This window comes from Loxodonta africana, chromosome 3 (genome assembly GCF_030014295.1).
Source record: "Loxodonta africana isolate mLoxAfr1 chromosome 3, mLoxAfr1.hap2, whole genome shotgun sequence".
NCBI lineage: Eukaryota > Metazoa > Chordata > Mammalia > Proboscidea > Elephantidae > Loxodonta > Loxodonta africana.
The window spans coordinates 50,446,998-50,459,984 of NC_087344.1; the positions used below are offsets into that span (position 1 = coordinate 50,446,998).

Consider the following 12,987-nt stretch of genomic DNA (forward strand, 5'->3'; position numbering starts at 1 on the left):
CACAGCGAGGGGTGGGAGAATGGATGAGTAGAGGGTCGCAGCTGCTGTAGAGGCCCTCCGGCTTCCACAAAAATCTCATTTGTTCTGCATTCAGGCCCCATCTGAGGCAAAGCCTTTTCCTATTATTTAACGTCTAACTCAGATACTTATATTACCTACAAATAAATGTGTCAGGAAAGAACCCTAAATCTGCATTTTGTTCTCCCTGCAGGAGCAGCTGCCTACACTTCTCCTTCCTGAGTCTAGATAAACACAGAGAGTGGCTAGAATACTTACTAGAATTTGCTCAAGATGCAGCCCCGATCCCAAACCAGTATGATAAGCATTTCATGGAACGTGACTACACGGGCTATGTACTGGCCCTGAACGGCCACAAGAAATACTTCTGCCTCTTCAAGCCCCATAAAACAGTTGAAGAGGAGGAAGCAGCCATGGCATTGTGCAGTGACCTTGACTCTTCCCTCCACCTGGGAGAATCTCGAGGAAAATCTTCCTGCGGCCTTGGGTCCAGGCCCATCAAAGGAAAACTGAGCAAGTTGTCCTTATGGATGGAACGCCTGTTGGAAGGCTCCTTACAGAGGTTTTATATCCCATCATGGCCTGAATTAGACTGAGAGGATTTCAAAGAGAATTGAACTCTTCAGACTTTTTAACATGCCCCTGTGAACAGGTATTTTCAGGACTCAAACTATCCCAACGAACAGAGTTTAGATTTTAGATTACTCTTCTAGAACAATGGCTAGAAGAATCTTTCCTTCATCCTATTCTGACCTAGGAGTGAAAAACACCACAAGTTTGCGTTCCTAGATCAAAATATTTCCTTTTTTACCCCTCATTTCAATGCCGCACTATTCAAAATAGACTGTCCATCCCTCTTCCTTTGTTGTCCCTGTCACATGCTCACACCATACTCCCCTCTCCTGTCTCTTATTTTGGAGAACACAGGGCTCAAGCCTGCAGCAGTACCGGGATGGAACCTCCAGAGCCTGTTGTGCAGGTCGGGTCACTTATCCCACCCCACCCCGTCCTCCATCCTCTGGGCCATCCACCGTCCCACTGTGCTGTGCCGTGGTGCACGCTCTGGCACTGGAACCACCCACAGCAGCTCTTTAGGCCCTGCATCTTGAAAGAGGCCCCAGTTCCAAGCAACATCTTATACTTAACGGTTTTTCCAGTAGTAAATGGCTAAAAGTATATTTTGGGGGCATCTCCCTACAACAGCTTGTCAGCCACCATTTTAAAAAGACAGTGGGTGTACAGGGCTTATGCACATGAGTTGGGTTTTCCTCCCAAGAAAAGGGCTGGGCAGTGACTGACGGGCTACAGCTCTGGGATCCCTTTGTGAGCTTCCTTCCATCGCCTCCCCAGCGCTAAGCAGAGCCAGGGTAGGGGTCTGCGCAGCAAGAAGTACTGTAATGTTGGAGCCATTTACACGTATGTTTTCCGATGCCTTTCTGCCTCTGTCAATTTTAGGGTGTGGATATTAGGAGCCATAACTTGTAATCTTGTTCTCTGAGCGTAGAGATAAGCTGCTATGAGCCAGTAGATGTTAAACAAATGATTCCCACCTGCCACTGAGTCAGGTTCAAGGAGCCTCTTCACACCAGTGGTGTCTCTTTAGTAAAATGCAGACATATCTTTGTATCAAGGAACTTAAAATTTATAAGCAAATGTATTTTGGAAACTGTTACCCCAAAAGTGACGTATCTTCAAGCCCTCTTTTGTAATGAGAGAGCCAAGACTTGTTCTGGACTCCTGTTTTGCAAAAGGCTTATTTTTCAGCTTCTGGCCTCTGTTTTGCTCTCTCATCGTAATTGTTTTCACTCTTAACTGACAACTGCTTGACTAGTATCAGGGTCAGGCTGATCAGTGGCACCCACCTTGCTGAGCTCAGTGTATAATGGACTCCACACTGGAGCCGACCAGCCAGTCAGAGAGTGTAGTTTGTTTTTTGGATTTTTTTTATCAGGGCAAAACCGCCAGTGGAGTTTGGACAACTTCAAAGAGTGGTCTGTTCAGATATCAAAGCAAATTGCCTTTTGTAAAGTGAAGGGTAAGAATCAGTGATGGGACATTTCCTACGTTACCTACGTTAGTATTTATTTATTTAATCATAATTGCTTCAAACCATTTGGACCCTGAATAATTTAAATTTGGGCTACAGTAATAATAAGTTATTTGAGCCCAGGAATTCCTATAATTTTCTTGGAGTCTACAGCTTTATTAAAAGAAATACTCCATGCCAGGCTTCTTTCTTCATACAATCCTCTAGAAATGGATGATGACTCTGAATGCCATGGCTTCCAGCCCAGTTAGAAATGGTCAAGGGATTCATTTGGTTTATTCATGTGCCGATCCTCAAAATCATTCTCTGGGTCTTTTGTGGTAGATTGCTCCTATGAGTAGTGTCTTCATTCAGTGGTAGGTTTTTATTTTTAATTTCTGAAAACCAAAAACTGCCCAGATTTGTTCTATTATTATTATTAAAAAGGACCTTCAGACAGTTGTACCTTCCATTTGTACCAGCAAAAGAAAGTGGTGACAGGATTAGAAACATTCCTAGAAAATGTTTCAATCCAAAAATTCTTCTACAGATCTGTTTGAGGACTGGTAAATTTGCCCCTCCTTCCCCCTCCCTCCCCCCCGCAGGAGGAGATCCTTCTCAATCTTTTGGGATTCTAGAGAGATTTTATTTTTCATTGAACTTTACCGTTGACCATCCAGGCCTTTCCTCCTGAATGTTGTTTTCATAAATTTGTTTACCTCTGTGTCAAATGTATGAGCCATTGTCATGCTCAGCCAATGCTGCCATTTCTCTAACTAATGTAATCATACAAGACCCGATTTTGGTTTTAGTTAACTTCCTAGTCTTCGAATATCTCGAAGCTGTCAACATAGATTTTTTTTTTAGGTGGGTTTTCTGGTTGATAACAGGTTATACATAATGCATCATGTTTAGCAGGTAGGGATGAAAATGGCAACTGGCCTCAAACAACTCTTTGTAGAATATACTCTCATTTTAAAAATATTTTTTAATTGCTCAGATGTTGGCTGCACAATTTGCCTAACATAGAGGTCATCAGCTCCAACCAAGCAACCTTTTAAGGAGCAAGAGTGCCCTGGCTCCCATCAGGTACCATGGTCTCGCTGCCATTATGTATTGACCATGAAGACTTTGCAGTAGTTTTCAAGTGAATAGGTTGGTTTTCTCCCCATTCCCATCCTATTCATACTTGTCCCCTTTTATATACCATCATCCTAATTAATTTGCAGCTGCCATCAGTTCACAAATGTTTCCTCAATATAAAAAGAAATGGGATCCGAATGTGTTTGAAGTGATTTGCTTTGGGAAGAGGGCTTGGAAGCAAACATGGAAAGTTGTTTTTTTTTTTTAAGTAAAATTTTTAAAAAGCTGATGCAAAACATCTTTACAGATGGAAATGTTGCCCGAGTCCAAATACCTGACACTGTCCCTTGAAAACAAATGCAGTGTGACAGCTGCTGAATCTCTGTTCATTTTTTCAAGGAGGATGACTGTACTTGGGAGACAGATCTAAAAGAAGGTGAATATTTTGCACTTTTGATACTCTTAGGAACAAATAATTTATTTGGCAAATTGTGTCTTTTTTTATGTTTGTTTGTTTGGTTTTATTTTTTTTATTGTGAACAGGCACTGAAGCTGATGTTATTTTGTTTTAAGAATATTACAGACTGGAAACAGAAATAAACTATTTTAATGTGTGATGATTATGGGCAAGCTCTTGCACTGCAAGACGATTTACATAATCACAGACACCATGTCAACAAAATTGACTTTGCATGTAACTCGACACATGCTGAAGGCCAACACACCTTAACTGGCGATGTCAAGAACTGCTGTCCCAGAGGGTGCATCAGCTTGAAGAGTAGATAGGGCACCACTGAGGCTTGCAAGGAGTCGGGTAGAGGGAGCGTCATTAAGGGCTCTTTGGAGTCAGCAGATGTTGTTTGGCTTAGAAGACATTTCATGAGTCCACCTGATGTTAAGTAAGAAGCTGCTTTATTAGGATCTTCATGTTTCTTTCAGTCTTTTTATTGAGTGGTCCTAGAAGCAAAGTGCAACCCTAAGCTCCTCAGCAGTAGGAAGGTACTAGAGAAATATGGAAGGTTTATCCAGTAGTATTTCATCAGCTTTATTTCATATCTCCATTTTTTAGATAACACTGATCTAAGTTTTCCATTTCTTCGCCATCTTTAATCAAAGGCAAAAATCAAACCGGTACAATTGACGAGTGCTTCCTATTTGTAAAAGTTAATTCAAACTCCTTTGAAACTTTAGCTCTTTGGATGAGAGTTATACCGAGTGCCCTGATCTTAGAAACGCCAACGGCACTTTTAGTGGGAAGCTTTACTGGCATAAACTCTTCAGTACCCAGACTGCTTGCACATAAATTCTTCTTGAGAATTTGCCAGTGACGCCATCTGTTATTTTATCTTAAGGAACACAAGCTCAGACAACTTTCACTTTGGGGAGAATGCACAGCATTTCAAACAGCAGGTTAGCCGCCAGCAGCGCCGTGTTTCCTACGAAGAGGTAAAACTTGCTGTGAATATGGCACACAAGGCCTCCTGGAGCAGCCTCCCAGCATTCCATTAGCTTTCTTTCCTTTCTGCTGCTTTCCAGAGTCCTGCCCTCTGTACTCTTTCCTGGGCTGCCCGGGGACCCCACAGACACACCTTCCCTGGGACTCCACCTCCATCCAGCATTCATTGGAAATTAGTATTTTTAAATTCAGGAGCTTCTTTGTTTACTCTGAGAACAGATCTTTCCCAAAGGGAAATCTATAACAATGGTATGTATCGTATTTATTATGAAAAATCTGTTCTGAGGCTAATAAGCCAAACTCAGTAAGCTTTTCTAAATTAAAGTCATTGGGATGGCACCTGCTTTGAAGATCTCTTGTAAACCTGCTAACTCCCCATTTTATTATTTATGCTCTAAGAATTCGATTTTCAATGACATATCAGAGGCGGATGGAACTGTGCCGCTCAATTGCAGGCTGGTTTACTTCTCTTTTGCGACTGGTGGGAACGCTAATAATACTTAGCTACCTCCCAGGGCTAATTAGCTCATGTTCGTAAGTGTGCAGTAATAGGTTTATTTTCTTCACTATGGGACATACTCAGCAGGTACAAGGGGACCCATCCATTTTCTAGTTACTAACCAGGTTATAGAATTTAAACTAGCAGCTGCTTACAGATCACGGTTTTTTGCTTACTCACCAGAAGGATCATATAACGGTGAGACTTCCACAAGGTCACAACCCACCACATTCAGGCCTTGACAGCCCCGGATGATCTCCAGAGCCTATTCAACAGCAAGTGCAAATTAAACGGTGGTAACACAATGAAAAGGAACTAACACAGGCTGCAGTGGATGACTCCCAATACGTGACATGGAACTGTTACTTTCCCTCAGTAAACATATATTGACTGTAAGGCTCTGGTGGACCTGGCAGGGGCACTGGTGACCAGTGTACAGGTCTTGCCTCTGAGAGGGCTTCACAGTCTGAGGACGGAGACAACCCAACCAGTCACTGCAACATCTTGTGTTTAGGGCTTCAGTAGAAGCCAGCACAGAACAGTCTGAGTTCTCAGCCCGGAGAGGTGGGGGTCGGCTTCCTTAAGGTGAAAACACTTAGCTCAAGGAATTGGCCAAGCAGATGAGTGGGGGAAGGGCATTCCAGGCAGAGGGGAAGACACACACACGAAGGCACCAAAACAGGAGAAGTGCAAGCAGATGTGGCTGGAGAACAGGATAATAGGGGGAGTGGTAGAAGAGGGATCCTTGTCTGAAAGGGTTTCCATTCTGCAGGCAAAGCCAAGAACTGCAGAAAAAACTGACTACAAAAGGATGATAAGCAGAGGAACGAGGGTGGGAATTGAGAATGGCTTTGGGAGAGTTCTTTGTTACCATCCTTTTTTAACATCAGAAACTTTGTGGTTAAGAGCCACGGCTGCCAACCCAGAGGTGGGCAGTTTGAATCCACCAGACGCTCCCTGGAAACCCTAATGGGTAGTTCTACTCTGTCTGATAGGGTCACTATGAGTTGGAATCAACTCGACCGCAGCAGGGATTTTTTTGGTTTTTTCTTAACATCAGATAATTGATTAAGTCTTCATTCACTCACTCAACAAATATCTCTGAGTACCTACTACTTACATCAGGCGCTATTCTAGGTGTCATGGATAGGGTTGTGAACAAAACAAAGGCCCTGCCCTCCTGGAGCTTACCTTCTAGTTATAGCCACATTCCAATCCTGCCTTCCTGGGTTTACACTCACACAACCTTATGGGAGTTTTATTTAGGTGTTCCTAAAACTCTAGAATTACTTTAGTAGGTGGTTAATCTCATTATGTGCACTTTTTAAATTTAACCCTAAAAAGGTAAGTTTAGTGTGCGTAAGGGGGTGCTACAACATTGTCCACAGGAACTGACTCCAGATGGACCAGAGGCAAGAAGACTGTTATCTCCCAGCTAAGAGATAAATGCCCTCAGTCACTCCTCAGTGGGTGAGTATTGAAATCTACAGTCAGACCTGAGAACAATAAAGGCCTAAATGCTTATTTTTTAAACCGTATCCTGATTCCTGGAAACCCTGGTGGCGTAGTGGTTAAGTGCTATGGCTGCTAACCAAAGGGTCAGCAGTTCGAATCTGCCAGGCGCTCCTTGGAAACTCCATGGGGCAGTTCTACTCTGTCCTATAGGTTCACTATGAGTCGGAATCGACTCGATGGCACTGGGTTTTGGTTTTTTGGATCCTGATTCCTGAAGTCTCACTACCAGTCCCAGAAATCCCCACCCACCTCCAGGAATTTTCACCTGTGGTGGGTGCCTCCTTACCTGACTAGGGGTGAGACCAGCGATTTCAGGTGTCCCTGTCCCTGGGGCATAGGCGGGATCCAAGGCATCAATATCAAAGCTGATATAGATGGGTTTGCCTCCCATCTGCTGCCTCACCTCCCCCATCAAGGGAACCAGCGACTTCATCCAGCAGTCTTCTGCAAGGACGACCCGGAAGCCCTGAGGAAGTAGGAAGTAAGGATCTGAAGGTTGAGGCTTCTGCCTGGAAGCATTTCTGGGCATTTTCGAGGCGCCAGCCCCCACGCTAAGCTCTTTATGTGCATATCACACTCGACCTTCAGACCCCATGAGGCAGGAACTGTTGTCCCCCGATTTTACAGATAAGGAGGCTGGGTGAGGAAGGGAGGGACAGTGACTGGTAAAGAAGCAAGGAGTAAGTTAAAGCTGACCTATGGAGTTGGGATCAGGAAGAAGCTTTGCTAAAGCAGTAGTAAGAAACTCAGCTCACTGCAGGTCCCAGAAAAAGGGTCTTGTCCCATGTGTTTACATGGAGCCATTCTGCCTGGTGCGTCTGAGGATGAGAACTAAGAGATGGTAACTCACCTTGGGTTGGACTTCCTCATTTTTTCCAAGAGAAGCCAGCAACCTCTGAGAGGCTGGTTTGTTTCTGCTTGTCTCCCCGCCCCAGTGAGAAGAAGCCTCGTATACCCTGGTGGTGCAGTGGTTAAGAGTTCGGCTGCTAACCGAAAGGTTGGCAGTTCAAATCCACCAGCCACTCCTTGGAAGCCCTATGGGGCAGTTCAATTCTTGTCCTATAGGGTCACTGAGTTGGAAATAACTCAATAGCAATGGGTTCGGTTTGGTTTTGGTGCCTAATAAACTAACATCCTCACTTCCCTCTGCTCCACATAACCCTCTTGATGCAATCTCAACCTTTCGGCCCTGCTTTCTGAGCTTGACTAGTAAAGTCCCTGCTGAATCCGTAGCTGCCGTGCGGTAGGCATTTTGGGAACAGGAGTGAGGGGAAGGGGAGTTCAGCCTGTCACCTGGTTCCGGTTGTATCTGTAGGGATCCAAGGTCATGGAAGAGCCCCGGATGCCAATCTGCACCACCCGCTTACAGTCCAGGAGCCCCTCGTCCACACATCGGCGGAAGGGCGTCCCGTGATACAGCTTCTCTCCCAGGGCCTTGTCGGCTGTGTCCGTGTGCGCATCCACGTGCAGCAATCCCACAGGGCCATGCCTGATGACACAGGGCAGCTCAGAGGCCAAGCCTCCCTGGTGGCCCCTAGCACAGCAAATTCAGGCGACCAACACTTGATGATAATTCATAGCCACAGAGGGGAGACCTGGCATTAATACCTGCCTCACAACTGGTTTCTGTCTTCAAAACAGAATCACTTAACATCTCCAAGGAACAATAAACTCCAAGAAGTCAGGCAGAAAACAGACATGCACGTTGGCTGCCATCCACTCCCCATCACCCAGCATTTGCTTCGCTTGAAGCTGGAGAGGGCAGGGAGGATGAGCAGAGGTGGTGGCTCAGAAGTGAGCTCAGCTGAAGGCAGAGCTGATCAGAACCACCCTTTCTCCAACTGTGGCACCAAGAAGAAGTTTAACCCAGCTGTCTCCCCATTATTTCCACCCATCTCTGCCAGCCACCCCAAATATACCATCCAAATCAAAACCATGCAGACAGAACTTGAAGACCTATACGCACCACCGGCAACTAGAATGCTACCCATATGCTCTTTCTCATCCTCGAATTCTGAAGCTGCTACTGCCTCTACCCTTCTACCCCTTTCTGAAACTAAATTAGCTAAAGATAGTCAGTCCCTCCACCACCCGTCTGTCAGTTTGTCATACTGTGATGGCTTGTGTGGTGCTATGATGCTGGAAGTTCTGCCACCAGTATTTCAAAAACCATGGTAGACAGCTTTCAGCAGAGCTTCCAGATTAAGATGGACTAGAAAGAAAGGCCTGGTGATCTACTTCTGAAAATTAGCCAACGAAAACCTTATCGGCCACAACACAATATTGTCCAATACACTGCTGGAAGATGAGCCTCCCTAGGTTAGAAGGCACTCAAAATACACAATAATGGACTCAAACACACCAATGATCATGAAGATGGCACAGTACTGGGCAATGTTTCATTTGCCATGAGTCAGAGGCAACTCAATGGCAATTAATGACAACAAAACAAGTCAATCTCTGGTGGACTTCCACTACTCAAAAATCAATTTTTCCATTGTCTGAGGAAGGGGACCATTTCAGGAGAAAACAGGACTCTCTGTAGCAAGCTCTACCTTTGTGCCTCTCAGTATTTGTACTTGGCCATTGAAGCAAAACAGAAATTAAAGTTAACCGGGGTTATGTATTTCACTAAGAGGTCATCTTCCAAAAACAGAGGCAAGTTGAAAACACTGAGCATGCATTCCAGAACAGATCCTGGGCAAGGGAGGAGGCCAGAAGTGTTAATAATAAATTGTCTTGGCTTCCAGCTGGTGACTGACAGAGACACCAGGAGCTTGACCTTAACTTGGAACGCAGAAGCAGCTCAGTCGGGAATTTCCTATCACCTCCAATAACCTGAGCCAGGGGAGGTCACCTGATGCCACCTACAGCAAACAACACACTCCCTAGCTCCTGAATGTTGAAACTGCACTTGGGCCATGCCATTTGGGACTTACTTTTTAGCCATTGCTTGTAGTATGGGATATGTGATTGTGTGATCTCCACCTGCAAAGAGAAAAAAACCAAAATCTGGCATGTGGGTAAGATTAGAGAACCACGTACTCCCTAGACCAATCTTAAACGCAGCCAGTTCTGCCACCCTTTCAGTTAGACTGAAGAACTACCGTTATCGTTAGTTGCCGTGGAGTCTATTCCAACTCGTGGTGACCCCCATATGTTGCAGAGTAGAACTGTGCACCACAGGGTTTCAAGGCTCTGACCTTTCAAAAGCAGATCACCAAATCTCACTCCCAAGGCACCTCTGGGTGGGTGTAAACTGCCAAACTTTCAGTTAGTAGTCCAGTACTTAACCATTTGCACCAGCCAGGGACTCAGAAGAATTATAACCATAGCTAACACAAGATCTATTTCAATAGTAGGGTGTTTTAAGATTTCACTGTCATTTAAAAGAGGAAATTAGACAAATCCAGGCTTACCGGTAAATGCCTAAAATAACTCTGTCCCATAGAACTTTCTGTGATGATGGAAATGTTCTATATTTGCACTGGCCAATACAGTGGCCAGAAGAATGGACAAATCTGTCTTGGAAGAAGTACAGTCAGAATGCTCCTTAGAAGGGAGGATGGGGGGGACTTCATCTCACGTACTTTGGACATGTTATCAGGAGGGATCAATCACTGGAGGAGGACATCACGCTTGGTAAAGTTGAGGGTCAATGAAAAAAAGGAAGACCCTCAACGAGGTGGGTTGACACTGTGGCTGCAACAATGGGCTCAAACATAGTAACAATTGTGAGGATGGCACAGGACCAGACAGTATTTCATTCTGTTGTGCATAGAGCCGCTATCAGTCGGAACCCACTCGATGGCACCTAACCACAAGGACAGCCCCATGTGGCTATTGAAATGTGGCTAGCATAACTAAGGAACTGAATTTTTTATTTCATTTCATTGTAATTAATTTTAATTTGAATGGCCACATGTGGCTAGTGGCTACCTTACTAGACAGCACAGGCCAAGAAAACTGTTACTATTATTAATTATGAATAATAACAATAGCTTACATTTGTGGAAGCTTAAAATGTGCCACTGCTAGGCACTTTATAGGCACTTTCATTATATGTCCCTCATGCAATACAATGAGGTAGAAGTATTATTATTATTATTCCCATTTTACAGATGAGGAAAATAAAGCAGTACAATAAGTAATATAGAAGTGGAGCTGAGATTTCAAACCATGCTGATTCCAGAAACCACACTCCTTACCACTATGCAATGAAGGCCAGGTGGTGATGGTGTTGCTAGGTGCCGTCGAGTCAGTTCCGACTCATAGCAGCCCTATGCACAACAGAAGGAAACACTGCCTGGTCCTGTGCCATCCTCACAACCGTCGCTATGCCTGAGCCCATTGTTGCGGCCACCATGTCAATCCGTTTCGTTGAGGGTCTTCCTCTTTTTCGCTGACCCTCTATACTGAGCATGATGTCCTAGGTAGGCCTACGAGGGCTAAGTAGGCTAATTTGGCAGAAATTAATTTGAATGCTCAGGAAAAGCCCCTGTCATTTGAACTATTTGTGAGCCAGAAAGAAATGCTATAGAGAGAGTGGCGACAGCTGGGAGAGGAAGAGGGGAAAACTGCACTATAGATGGATGTAGACCCTGACCAGGGCGAAAACACCCCTTTGCAGTTGGTTTTCCTCTCAGATAGTCATTAGAAACAGTATCCTTGTTGTTGTTACTGTTGTTGTTGTTGTTAGGTGCCCTTGAGTTGGTTCCAACTCATAGCGACTCTATGTACAACAGAACAAAACACTGCTGGCTGGTCCTTCATCATCCTCATGATCCTTGTTATGCTTGAGCCCATTGTTGCAGCCACTGTGTCAAACCATCTCGTTGAGGGTCTTCCTCTTTTTCACTGACCCTCTACTTTACCAAGCATGATGTCCTTCTCCAGGGACTGGTCCTTCCTGATAACATGTCCAGAGTATGTGAGATGAATCTTGCCATCCTCCCCACTAAAGAGCACTCTGGCTGTACTTCTTCCAAGACAGATTTGTTCGTTCTTCTAGCAGTCCACGGTATATTCAATATTCTTTGCCAACACCATAATTCAAAGGCGTCAATACCCTTGAGATAGTTGGAAAGTGCCAACTGAGCCCCTGATGGCAGCCTTCTCCAGGCCTATTAGTCATCAGCACTGGGACTAAGGTAAAGCAGGTAAGGTGAGTGGGTACAAAATATAAAGGGCACCAAAAGTCTCTGTAATCAAGATAAAGACTTTTAATGTAAATTTTTTAAAAAATCAAGGTCAGTGCAAAATAAAATCCATGATGAACAAAATATCAATATGTTAAAGACAGGATCAGTAACACTACCATTCTGAGCCATATTGGAGCCTGAGACAAAAAGGAAAAAATGAGCAATACTTACTTGACCTTGATTATTGAGTTTTTAGGCACCTCCTAAATTTTGCACCTCAGGTGAGTGTCTCACACACCTCACCCTAGTTCAGTCTTGCTAGTCCAAAAATGTTAAATATCCTCTCCTCAGGGAGTAAAATAAAAGAGACTTCTCCCTTTCCTAATGTCTTCATATCCACAGGGGCTTCCCTGAAGAACAAGCCGTACTCAAGTGCATGATAAATAAACCCAGAAAATTACACTGAGCCATTGCAGACCGCCATTACCCAAGGTCAGAGGAACACAGCCAGCTGCTACGATTTTCTGATAGGCCTCCTGAATGAGCCGGCAGCTGTCCTGGAGGTTGTAAAGATTGACGTTCACATCGCCCAGGTCCGCGACCATGAGGAACTGGAAGGGGAGGGCCCCCGTGCTAGGATTGGCTGACCGCAGCATCACTGATTCCTCCCTGATCCGACGGGGGCCGAATCTGGAAGAGGAAGGACCATCCTGCCTGTCATCCCCAAAGACGGAGGCTCTGCCTAGGCCGGGGCTTCTCGGCCTCATACTGTTGGCATTTGGGGCTGGATGACTCTTTCCAATAGGTGCTGCCCTGGTCATTGTAGGATGTTTAGCAGCATGCCTGGCCTCTACCCACTTAATGCCAGTAGCACACACACCCCCACACACAACACAGACACGCACACACACACCCTCATTCATGACAACCAAAAACGCTTCCACAAAAAAATACCCAACCCATTGTCATGGAGTCAATTCTAACTCAAGCCAGGCCTTTCTTTCGCAGTGCTACTGGGTAGATTTGAACCTCCAACCTTTGGGTCAGCAGTTGTGAAAAACTGTTTTCATTAGAGACATTGCCAAATGTCCCCTGGGGGACAAAATCACTCCGTCTTGAGAACCACTGATCTAGCCTATCCATTGAAGAGCTCAGAGGCACAGGCTTTGGAGCTGACCACTTTACTAAATGGCATTAGACGATTTCTTAAGCTCTCTGAGTTTGTTTCCTAATCTGTAAAATAATAATA

At 44.8% G+C, this 12,987-nt stretch overlaps 2 protein-coding genes across 6 annotated transcripts in view; one reads left to right on the top strand and one right to left on the bottom strand.

The window, feature by feature from the left end:
* Window positions 1-3,840, top strand: part of DNAJC16 (DnaJ heat shock protein family (Hsp40) member C16) — a 39,500-nt gene extending 35,660 nt beyond the window's left edge. For all 5 annotated transcript variants that reach the window (XM_064281329.1, XM_064281328.1, XM_003413454.4 and 2 more), the window contains one exon: window positions 212-3,840. In XM_064281329.1, coding sequence (XP_064137399.1) covers window positions 212-614 — 403 coding nt within the window. In that variant the 3' untranslated portion in view covers window positions 615-3,840. The remainder of the gene's footprint in view (window positions 1-211) is intronic.
* AGMAT (agmatinase (putative)) lies at window positions 3,820-12,672 on the bottom strand. The gene is made up of 6 exons (XM_023552041.2): window positions 12,226-12,672; window positions 9,537-9,585; window positions 7,891-8,086; window positions 6,884-7,063; window positions 5,263-5,347; window positions 3,820-4,563 (listed from the first exon to the last, which is right to left on the bottom strand). The coding sequence occupies exons 1-6, from the start codon at window positions 12,659-12,661 to the stop codon at window positions 4,490-4,492; spliced, it is 1,020 nt and encodes a 339-aa protein (XP_023407809.1). The 5' UTR covers window positions 12,662-12,672; the 3' UTR covers window positions 3,820-4,489.
* Window positions 12,673-12,987: the final 315 nt, after the last annotated feature.

Excerpts from the sequence above, each read along its gene's own strand:
- AGMAT (XM_023552041.2), bottom strand. The coding sequence starts at position 12,661 with ATGAATGAGGGTGTGTGTGTGCGTGTCTGTGTTGTGTGTGGGGGTGTG. Across the intron at positions 7,064-7,890 it reads ACAGATACAACCGGAACCAG|GGCTTCCGGGTCGTCCTTGC; the intron begins GTGACAGGCTGA and ends CTACTTCCTCAG. Across the intron at positions 5,348-6,883 it reads CTGGTCTCACCCCTAGTCAG|GCTCTGGAGATCATCCGGGG; the intron begins GTAAGGAGGCAC and ends GCTGTTGAATAG.